The 11,002-nt window shown below is 41.5% G+C and overlaps 1 protein-coding gene across 2 annotated transcripts in view; it reads left to right on the top strand.

Moving 5' to 3' along the window:
• The first annotated feature begins 635 nt into the window (after positions 1 to 635).
• zgc:162872 (BAR_ACAPs and ArfGap_ACAP domain-containing protein) overlaps positions 636 to 11,002 on the top strand; it is a 12,505-nt gene continuing 2,138 nt past the window's right edge. Inside the window, exons 1-20 of one of the 2 annotated variants that reach the window (XM_035534415.1) lie at positions 636 to 1,254; positions 1,352 to 1,409; positions 1,483 to 1,602; positions 1,950 to 2,003; positions 2,408 to 2,466; positions 2,834 to 3,017; positions 5,461 to 5,505; positions 5,619 to 5,714; positions 5,905 to 5,979; positions 6,084 to 6,184; positions 6,407 to 6,458; positions 6,631 to 6,731; positions 7,597 to 7,708; positions 7,870 to 8,048; positions 8,392 to 8,461; positions 8,682 to 8,773; positions 9,205 to 9,284; positions 9,498 to 9,652; positions 9,795 to 9,904; positions 10,816 to 10,926. In XM_035534415.1, the coding sequence (XP_035390308.1) occupies positions 1,202 to 1,254; positions 1,352 to 1,409; positions 1,483 to 1,602; positions 1,950 to 2,003; positions 2,408 to 2,466; positions 2,834 to 3,017; positions 5,461 to 5,505; positions 5,619 to 5,714; positions 5,905 to 5,979; positions 6,084 to 6,184; positions 6,407 to 6,458; positions 6,631 to 6,731; positions 7,597 to 7,708; positions 7,870 to 8,048; positions 8,392 to 8,461; positions 8,682 to 8,773; positions 9,205 to 9,284; positions 9,498 to 9,652; positions 9,795 to 9,904; positions 10,816 to 10,926 (1,907 nt within the window). In that variant the 5' untranslated portion in view covers positions 636 to 1,201. The remainder of the gene's footprint in view (positions 1,255 to 1,351; positions 1,410 to 1,482; positions 1,603 to 1,949; positions 2,004 to 2,407; positions 2,467 to 2,833; positions 3,018 to 5,460; positions 5,506 to 5,618; positions 5,715 to 5,904; positions 5,980 to 6,083; positions 6,185 to 6,406; positions 6,459 to 6,630; positions 6,732 to 7,596; positions 7,709 to 7,869; positions 8,049 to 8,391; positions 8,462 to 8,681; positions 8,774 to 9,204; positions 9,285 to 9,497; positions 9,653 to 9,794; positions 9,905 to 10,815; positions 10,927 to 11,002) is intronic. The other variant, XM_035534416.1, reaches the window with a different exon arrangement.

Here is an 11,002-nt window from a genome sequence, read left to right on the forward strand (position 1 = left end):
GATGTCTTAAACAAATCAAGATATTTTGGCAAAAAATCATCTTTTATTTGTTTAGATTTTGTTTTATTTTATTATTTATTGAATTTTTTTTTCACATGCAGTCTATTATTGTTAAATGGAACACATTTTCAGTTGTGATTATGCTTAAGTTAGATTTGTGTGTGTGTGTATATATATATATATATATATATATATATATATATATATATATATATATATATATATATATATATATATATAAACATTTGTCAAATTATACTGTTTTTGGATTTCTTTACATAAATTCTGAATTATGTATATTACCAACCGCTGAGCCAGCTGAAGGTTGTCTTTAGTATGCAAGTTTGTCACAAAGGAATCTGCTGTTCTTAGACAAAATCAGCCCATACAATAAAGTCATTAAAACTGTTTTAGACTCGAGAATATTGGTTATGTGCACATGCAAGTCTATTGCAACTGGAAGAAGATCATATTTAAAGGCATTCATCTATACCACACGTAATGTTATCTTCTGTAGAAAATCCTCGAGATTGCGCATGGTACATACTTTTATTTTGGAAAGGAACGGTAACGCGGTAGTAGTGTTATTCACCGAGCGAGCTTCCTAGCCATCGCATGCTAGCTAGCCGGCCAATTTGTTGCTGCCTTCACTCTGCTAACCCCTGCGGAAATTTCCTAGCTCTGTACCAACAGGAACAGGCGGCGTTTAGAGCTGAAATTCATTGGAGAACGTAAAACTTAGTCTCACCCAGGTTTATGCATTTTATAACCTTTTATATGCATATTAAGATAGTTGGTCTCTACGTGGGTGGTATTTACGCCATTGCTATGCTTCTCTGTTCCGTTGCATTTGATACTGCAGGGACCACCTTCCGTTATGTGTTAACTTAAATAATGAGCTGCTGAAATAGCCGCAAGTTAAGCAGTTTAGCGATAACGTTCTTGTGGATGTTTGGAACTGGGACAGCTCTGGTTTTAGCCCTTTGTTGATGACACTGTGTCGGTTTGTCTGCCGAACGTAAATTATAATTGCAAGAATACATTTTTGTTGGCGCCTGCTAATTTCAGGTTTGCAAGGAAACGCAGTCCGATAGTAACATTAGATAGAGAGCGGTGTAAGGAGAATTGATATCCAGCTAGATTAGCGGCGTCACCTAGATAACTGACCGGTTAAAGAGAACTGTACAGCGTTTAGAAAACAATGGACCGCTTTCTGGATTTTGAGGAGTGCATCCGAGACTCTCCGTCATTCAGGTAGCTATGTAATTATAAGCCGCAATGACGCAAGGTCGTTTTTGCGCGGGACGTCATACGTGTATTGGCTAAATCTATTTCTGACGTCACTCCCCAGACAGTGCTTGGACCAGCGCGAGAGCGAGGTAGAGGAACTAGAAGGTCGCGTGCAGAAAGTAAGTTCTAAGCGGGTTTGGCCCACAGAGCCCATTTGCATCCTATCTTGGTATGAATGTTCTGTCTCCCCAGGTGATGAGATTGTGCAGTAAGATGGTGGAAGCAGGACAGGCATACAATGCCTGTAATCAACTCTTCCTGACTGCACTGTCAGAGCTCACGCTGTACCATAAAAGAAACACTGTTATAGCGGTGAGTGGACTGTGTGTGTGTGTGTGTGTGTGTGTGTGTGTGTGTGTGTGTGTGTGTGGGTGGGGTGGGGGCGTGCGTGTCCGTGTCCGTGTGCGCACGCTACTGTGTGTCCCAGTCCCACTACCAATAGAAAAGAATGGCACAGTGCTACAAGCCTTCCAACAACAGCACAATGCAATCAAGAGACTTCTACAGGTTACACCAGCAGCCGTTTTTGTAACATGTAGAATATTGTCAAAGTTGCAAAAGTATCTGGCAAAATAGCATGCTGCCTGTGATATGTTTTAATCACTGTCTTTTAATGTATATACGTGTGTGTGTGTGTGTGTGTGTGTGTGTGTGTGTAGAATTGCCTTCATCAGTTTAACCAGGGTCTACAGGAGATGATCCAGTTCCACACTGTGAGTCTGTGACTTTTACGTAGTTTTACTTACATACATACTATGAATATATATTATAATAAGTTATCACCAATACAAACCTATTCTATATCCCGTTACCGCCATTACACTTAAATTCATTACATAGGTTATACCCATAACTCAATTCCACAGAATAACTGTTTTCCTCACGTCACACTGCAACATGTCACACTGCAACAGGTTTCAATTGACTTTGCAATATGTTGATGGTATGAACAGAAACATCTTTAGTTTTTGTGTATTTACAAGAACTTAGCAGTTGTCATTTCTTTGCGAAGTACACATACTGATTTTTGTGTGTTTGCTTTTTATTGCATATGATTAATAATAATAACAGCACTATTACTACTACTACTAATAATAATGTAGATATTTTTGTTTAGATGCTGTTTGACCAGACTCAAAGAGCTATTACCCAGCAACTCACGAATCTGCTGTCACAGTATGTCTATCTCTCTCTGTGTGTGTGTGTGTATACATGTATATGTGTATATGTATATGTATATGTATATCTCTCTCTCTCTCTCTCTCTCTCTCTCTCTCTCTCTCTCTCTCTCTCTCTCTCTCTCTCTCTCTATATATATATATATATATATATATATATATATATATGTGTGTGTGTGTGTGTGTGTGTGTGTGTGTGTGTGTTTATATATATATATATATATATATATATATATATATATATATAATTACACTTTCAAATCCCTTTGAAATGATGCATGATTCTCTGTCTATACAATGTAATGTATCTGTTCACATGTTTGCGTCTGTTTGCATGCATATCCATGTCCGTCAATCCCTTGCAGGTTTATACCACACATCCGTGAGGCACGTCGTGAGTTTGTGCGGATAGGGGATGATGTGGAGTCGGCAGCAGTGAAGAATGCTCAGATCTCTCGGCACAAAATGGCAGAAGCTGAGAGGGCCAGTCACTTGTTGCTGGCAACACGAAAGTGCTACCAGCACTTCACCTTGGACTACTGCCTGCAGGTACTTCACTTTTTAACTGTTACATACTACTGCCTCTAGGTACTACACCTCTTACCTGTTACACAATAGTACCTCTAGGTACATTATATGGATAAACGTATTGGGACAGCTACAGGTGCTTTTAAGACATCCCATTCTAAATCCATAGGCATTAATACGGAATTGGTCCCCCCTTTGTAGCTATGAAGCACTCTTCTTGGAAGGCTTTTTACAAGATTTTGGAGTGTGTCTGTGAGAATTTGTGAGCATTTGTGAGGTCAGACCGTGATGTTGAAGTAGAGTGTCTGGCTCGCAATCTCCATTTTAGTTCATCCTGGATGTGTTTGATGGGGTTGAGGTCAGGGCTCTGTGGGCCAGTCAAGTTCTTCCACACCAAACTCACCCAACCCTGCCTTTATGGACCTTGCATTATGCACTGGGGCCAATTCATGCTGGAACAGAAAAAAGGCCTTTCCCAAACTGTTCCCCCAACATTGAAAGCATATAACTGTGCAAAATGTGTTGGTATGCCAAAGCATTAAGATTTCACTAGAACTAAGGGGCTTAGGCCAACCCTTGAAAGACTGTCCTATAGTATTATCCCTCCTCCACCAAACTTTACAGTTGACACAATGCAGGCAGGCAGGTAACATTCTCCTGGCATTTGTCACTACAGAACATTTGTCACTCTACAGAACACATCTCTGGTGCTCCGGAATGCTTGGTGATGCAAGGCTTGTATGCAGCTTCTCGGCCATGGAAACCCATGCCATGAAACTCCTGGCACACAGTTTCTTTGCTGAAGTTAATGCCAGAGGAGGTTTGGAAGTCTGCAGTTACTGAGTCAGTAGAGCATTTGTGAATTTCACAGCACTCGGCTATGCTGCTCTGGAGTCACCTTTATGTGGCTTTATATGGTCTGCCACTTGGTGGCTTAGTTGCTGTGGTTCCTATATGCTTCCACTTTTCAATAATACCACTGACAGCTGATCGTGGAATATCTAGGAAAGAAGAAATTTCATGACCTGTCTTGAATAGCATACAGTGGTATGCTATTATAGTACGATGCTTAAATTCAGTGAGCTCTTTAGAACAACCCATTCTTTCACAAATGTTTGTAAAGGCAGACTGCATGGCTACGTGCTTGATGTTATATACCTGTGACAATGGGACTGAATTAATCACCTGAATTCAGTGATTAAGGTGTGTGTCCCATTACTTTTATCCATACTGCTGCCTGCAGGTGACTGTTACCTGTTATGGGTACTTCTTTAACACTAGAGTCTACTCTGGTATAGATAGTTTATGAATTTCTTACTTTTCAACATGCTGCTATTACAGTGCTAATGTTGTTGGCTATAGCTTAGTATTGCAATAAACAGTGCAAACACAAGGTGTGTGTTTGTGTGCCTGTGCATGTGTTTGTCTGTTTGCGGTCTTTATGCCACTGTCAGTAAAGTGCCATAGGGAGCCAATGATGTAGCTAATGATGACATCATAACGGCGGTGGCAGAGAGCTTTAAGCTTACTGGCTGTGTGTGTTTGCCAGCTGTGACTCAGAGCTGGTGAATCCTGCATGTGTGTTTGCCAGGGACTCGCCTCAGACCGAGCGCTAGTTATGTGTTTGTCTTGACCTCTACATAGTGTTTACTTTGGATCAAGTTGGATATTTATACTCTAGTGTTGCTTTCTCTAAGCTTTAGATCTGTGAGACAGAGCATTCCAGCCTTAATAAATTGGCAATGGAATTTAATAAATCCTTTTCACTTTGTGCTGGTGGTTCCTTATGAGGCTTTGAAGAAGTTTGTCAGAGAAACGTTCACGTTACAGGAACTCAGTACTCTTTGTAAGAGACACACAATCTATAGGGACAATCTACAGGGGCACGCTGCTGTACAGTGCTTCTACGAGATCATGCTCAGTTTTGCAATACCATTTCAGCTAGCATCAGGTAAGAACACCAGACAGTCGCTTCTGACACATTACAATGAAATTCTGCCCATGTGTGATATGAAGCCAGATGCCAGTGGCAGACTGCTTTAATGATGGAGAATTGGCTAAGAAACAGCTGCCCAGCACTGCAAAAACATGCAGCATCCAGTGCTAAGACAAAGTTAAGTAGGCTGTAACAATGAAGGCACTCTGTGCGTGAATGTTTGAATCTAAATGACAGTGTTGAGTTTTTGGGAGCTCATTGGGTGGGAGGCATCTCTTTGCTGATGCTTGCAGTCTGAACTATGATCTACTGAACCTCCTTGGAGAGCAGCCATATTGTGACTGTGTTTGCTTTGTATTGTACCGTACTCGTGTTGATTTAGTCAGGTGAGCCTTAGAATACAGGTTGTGACTATCTGTGGAATGGGGTATGATCAAATACAGGATAATAAATGCTATGAATTATGCATTATAGCCTCATATTGGGGTGTTTTTTTGTTTGTTTGTTTTTTTTTGCTTATTTTTACAGATGAATAATTTCAAGGCTCAGCAGAAGCTGGATATCCTGAACTCAGTAAGTACCCTTAGAAAAATGGGTTACATGTCCGAGGGAGAAAAGGAGAAAATGACATTCTTGCTGACTAGCTTTTTAAAAGAGTGTTTTGGGTTTTTTGGCTTTATTTTCAGGTATTTTCATACTTCCATGCACAGTACACTTTTTTCCACCAAGGATTTGACCTACTGAGGGATCTTGAACCCACCATGAAGACCATGGCATCAGAGGTTCTGTTCCACATTGTGTTCACGCATTAACCTGACCCTGACCTTCACCCTGATCCTAAACCCTACCCCATGCCTTATTGTGATCCTTACTCTAACGTAACCCCCATGCCTGATATAAAGTAAGCTATAACTTGAGTGATCTACTTCTTTCAGAACTGTTGTCTCATTTTTCTGGATGGTTTTTCAACAGCTGGCCCACCTGTCAACAGAGTGCGCAGCCAACAGGAAAGATCTGGAAAACCGGCATCTGCTCATTCAGCAGAGAGTAAGAATGTCGCCGAGAAATCCCGCAGGTCTCTATAATGTGAGCTGGGGATTATGATATGATAATTGGTTATATATTGATTTTGTTTCCTCTGGAATTCCCAGGATGCATCTGGAGAGCCTGCGGTGTTCAGTGCGGACAGCGGAGGAGCGATCCAGGGATACCTCTTCAAACGGTCTCGCAGGAAGAACAAAATGTGGAAGAGGTGAGAGAGAGAGAGAGAGAGAGAGAGAGAGAGAGAGAGAGAGAGAGAGAGAGAGAGAGAGAGAGAGAGAGAGAGAGAGAGAGAGAGAGAGAGAGAGAGAGAGAGAGAGAGAGAGAGAGAGAGAGAGAGAGAGAGAGAGAGAGAGAGAGAGAGAGAGAGAGAGAGAGAGAGAGAGAGAGAGAGATTTCTTTTGCCAATGATCCCTTACTTATTGTCACTCAGATGCTGGTTTTCCACTAATAACAACCAATTGGTGTATTCAAAATCACACAAGGTAATTATGGGCTGATTAGAATGAGTTTCTGTTTGATTTGTATGTTTCACTGGGGGAGAATGAGAATTTTGATATGGGCAAGCCCTGATGTATTTATATATTCTTTACATGTGCTGTGTTGTTGTTGAAAAAAGTGTAGTCTTTCTCTTTAAAGATGTGTGTTTGTGTGTAGGAGCAGCCAGTCATGTTGTTTGATGATCTCCGGCTTTGTGCAGTGAAGTCTCTGGATTCGATCGATCGACGATTTTGCTTTGAACTGCTGTCTGTACAGAAGTAAGATGGAATTTTATCAGTGCTTCTCCCTTGAATAAGTGTGAGCATAAGCACACAGGGACCTGCATTCCAACTTCTCCTGTGCTGTCCAAATTTGTGAAACTACTAAATTATGCATACAGCATAATAGAATTTATCCTCATGCTTAAATTGAAATGAATGAGTTAAGGTACATTTTTAACTCAAAACATAAAAAGAAAAAAACTGCTACATTAAATATGAGGATTACATATGTATTTACATCTTAGTTGAAAGGATTCTGCGCATGCCTACCAGTTTTGCACAATGACTAATGCAAACCTTCATCGGTTTTCTAGACAAAGAGCTCAGTTTCTATTGAGGTCCATAGCCAAAGCAAGACAGCAGCTTTAAGCAGCTGGTACTTTTTTTTTCAGCTCAGCTTCAGATCAGTGCTTGGTCTGCGTATGCCTGAGAAGCGGCATGTGCTGGGAGGCAGCGTCTGGCTCTGCCCCGCTGTGCCTCTCTCCAGGTGCTGGCTGAGAGAAGCTGCTGGAATCTTCTTCCCCTTGGCTGTCATTTTATTCCCCAGTTTTGAAGCAGACTACACAAAACACACGGAGATGTCCATAGACTTTGCTGTGCCTGTGACTTTTTTCCCCATGGAGAAACACTCTTTGTTCTCTGTGGTTGAATATGTAAACTGTAGTTTTAATTTCATTATGAAATGTAATTGTGTTTCTACTGAGCCACGTTTGATGGACTACAAACAAACACACGAGAGGCTCTTTACTAATGAGTAATGCTGGTAATATTGAGAATCTGTGTCATTCCTGTCTGATTGTGTGCTTGTGCATGTGTGTGCGCCTGTATGCGCATGCGTGTGCTTGTGTGCATGCATCTGTAGATGCTGTGTGCTGCAGGCGGATTCTGAAGAGTTAAAGATGGCTTGGATCAATGCAGTGCAGGGCAGCATTGACATGGCATACCGAGAGAGAGTGGAGTCTGAACAGAACCAGGTACTAACCTGCTTAGACACATGAACACAGTGCAGGGGTCTACTGCAGTAGGTATTGATTATTGTAGTGTGGATCTGAGAACTGTGTGATGGGGTCTGCATGTTTTTCTCTGCTATGGTTTTTATAGTCTGTTTCTGTGCATGTTTGCGTTGCATGTCAAGGTGAAAGCGAACTCGCCCCCTGACCCGATCCCTGACCCCCCCTCTCTGCCCGCTGCACTGGGTGTGGCTCTCCGTGGTCATGGTAACCATCAGTGTTGTGACTGTGGGGAGGCGGCGCCTCGCTGGGCAAGTGTCAACCTTGGCATCACTATGTGTATCGAGTGCTCTGGGATACACAGGTAACGTCCGATTGCTAGACACACTCATTGTTCAACACCGTTTCCAAGTTTTAAATATGTCTCCAACCTAACTTTAACTGGTGCGCACACCATGTTCATAGCTACTCTTTGGAACTGTTGGTTGTGCATACCCACTCCATCCACAGATGTTAAACCAAAACCTCCTGATTTGTTTTGATTTGGGATTAGATGGAGAATCACTGCCATCGTCTTTCTGTCAAGCCGTTGGTGTCTGTGGTGCTCAGATGTTTGTGGTGCATGCTTTGTTTTTGTTTTTTTGTTTTGCTGTAGTCTGGGTGTTGGTGTGTATTTTTGAGCATGTGCGTGTGTTGGTGTGTTGCAGGAGTCTTGGTGTACACTTGTCTAAGGTGCGGTCTCTCACTCTGGATTCTTGGGACCCAGAGCAGCTAAAGGTATGTATGCAGTTCAGAAATCTCACTCAAAGATTTTACACATCTTATTAAAACCCTGTACTTAAGCCCTGTACACCTGGTACCTGTACATACTCTGTTTCATATTTCAAAAAGAGCAGATGCAAGCATTCTGTTCTGTGATTATGATGGAGGAAAGTGGTCAGTAAAAAGGTTTGCAGTCGCATGTTTAGACTAGTTTCTTTAATTCTGCTCTCTACAGCTGCTGTGCGTTCTGGGTAATGATGTCATGAACAGCATTTATGAATGTAGCCCATCTGATGTGCTGGCAAAGCCTAGTCCACAGAGCTCTCGGTAAGAACGCGTGCCCAACTGCCTGTGAAACACCACGATACACACACATTCACAAACACATTCTCTCACAGACACACACACACACACACACCAGGGTCAAGTATTGCTATAACTCACTCTCTCGCCTGCTTTCTCACAGTTTAATATTCCCAAAATAGCAAATGTAAGAGCACTCTTTATAACAAATTGTTAGACAAAATATCTAAGTGTATTTTTACAATTATTAGTGATAGTCAGAGTATTTTCTTCTCTTTTCAATCTTCTCTTTTTTTCTAATTCTCTTTGTTCCTTGCTTCTTGCTTCTCTCCATTTATCTGGGCCCTAGTGACCATTTTGTATGTAAACTGTTTTGCTTCACTCGAGCCCAAACATTTTGATAGGAGCGAGGATAAAACCAAGTGTCTCTGTCTCTCTCTTTCTCTCTCTCTCAGTCAGGAGAAGGAAGTATGGATTAGAAAGAAGTATGTAGAGCGGAAGTTTGTGCAGCGCGAGTGTCTTTCTGCTGATCCTGGTACAAATCACTGTTGTTTATTGTTTGGTACAAAGGTCTGAAAGTGTTGTATGTGTGTAGCATGTGGAGTCTGGGGGTGTGTTTTGTTGTGAAATAAGATGGACAAACTGATTTTACTGGCTTGTCAATCACCTAAATGGAGTAACTGCCACATTTTTGTGTGTCCGTCTCTCTGTCTGTCTATCTGTCCGTCCATCTATACACTTGCTATAGAGACTGGAAGGCAACAAGCAGGACAGAGACTGTACAAATCATCATTGGTTGGGAATCTTGTCTCCATGGCAACAGCATTGGCCCTGGGAGCAGAAGTAAACTGGTATAACCCTGAAGAGGAAGGACGGACAGCTTTGATTGGTGCAGCTATTGGCGTGAGCGCTACCCCCTTTCACAGACCACTTTCTTCCTGAGTGTATCTCATTAATACACTTGTATTAATTTTTGTGTGTGTGTGTGTGTGTGTGTGTGTGTGTGTGTGTGTGTGTGTGTGTGTGTGTGTGTGTGCGCCTGCAGGGTTCTTTATTGGCGTGTGAGTTCTTGCTGCAGAATGGTGCAAATGTGAACCTCAGGGACCAGCATGGACAGGCAGCACTACATGCTGCTGCAACACGGGGTCACACAGGGTAACCACACACACACACACACACACACACACACACACACACACACACACACAAACTCACTTTTATACCACTGTAGTATAATTACAAATAGCTATTTTCTTTTACATTTTCTTCCAACTTTACAGTTCTTGCTCAACAGCATATCCGTTACACGCTAGTGGGGTGCTAGTTAATATCTTGACTACTTTGATTTCTGTTTTCTAGTTGACTAGCCAGTTAAATTATGACTAGTTTAAAGGGTTCATATGCTATATTTTTAAAATATCTTTTAAAAAATATTTTTTCCTTGCTGGCCACGCTCATCATTTATGTGGCTTCATGTTACATGAAACAATTTTTACATGACCATTTCCAACCTTTCTTTAGACCTCAGAATTAAAAGCCTGTTTGTTACTGCACCTTTAAAATAGATATAAGATAAATGAGGTCATTGGCTGCCCTGTAATGTGCCTCATTCAAAAAGGTCTCAAACACGCCTGAGAACTGCAATGTAATTGGGTGAAGTTAAACTGCTGTAGGCTGAAGAGGCATAGATATATAAATGAGGTTGATCTTGTGACGTCAGAGAAATAGTGATTTCAAAGCGGGCAGTTTCCAAATATGGACTGTAAGGACCTGTGTAGGGAACGCTGTGTTTTGAAACTTTAACAATATTTGCATATTACTTCCACTACTTATATTTTTAATTACTACAAATTCTTTCTTTCAGTAAAATGAGGAGAAATTCAGTTTTCTGTGATGGGGGGCCCTTTAATGCTAGTTTAACATGGCTAAATTACATTTTGTTACATGCTGATTACTTTAATGCTTGTTGGTTGGTGACTGCTAATATAATTCTGCCTAGTCAATGGTTTACCTACTGAAAGTTTAATGCTGGTTGGTGTAATGATTTCTGCAATCGGTCTGTTCAGGCAGGTGTGCCTTCTGTTAAAGAGAGGAGCCAATCAGTATGCAGCTGATGAAGAGGGGAAGGATCCACTCAGCATTGCTATAGAAACGGCTCATGCTGACATCGTTACCCTGTAAGTGTGTGTGTGTGTCTGTGTGTGCGCGCGCTACTGCTGCATATCATTTTTACAATATTGGCCTTTGCAGTAC

This window comes from Electrophorus electricus, chromosome 15, assembly GCF_013358815.1.
Source record: "Electrophorus electricus isolate fEleEle1 chromosome 15, fEleEle1.pri, whole genome shotgun sequence".
In the NCBI taxonomy this organism is placed as follows: Eukaryota; Metazoa; Chordata; class Actinopteri; order Gymnotiformes; family Gymnotidae; genus Electrophorus; species Electrophorus electricus.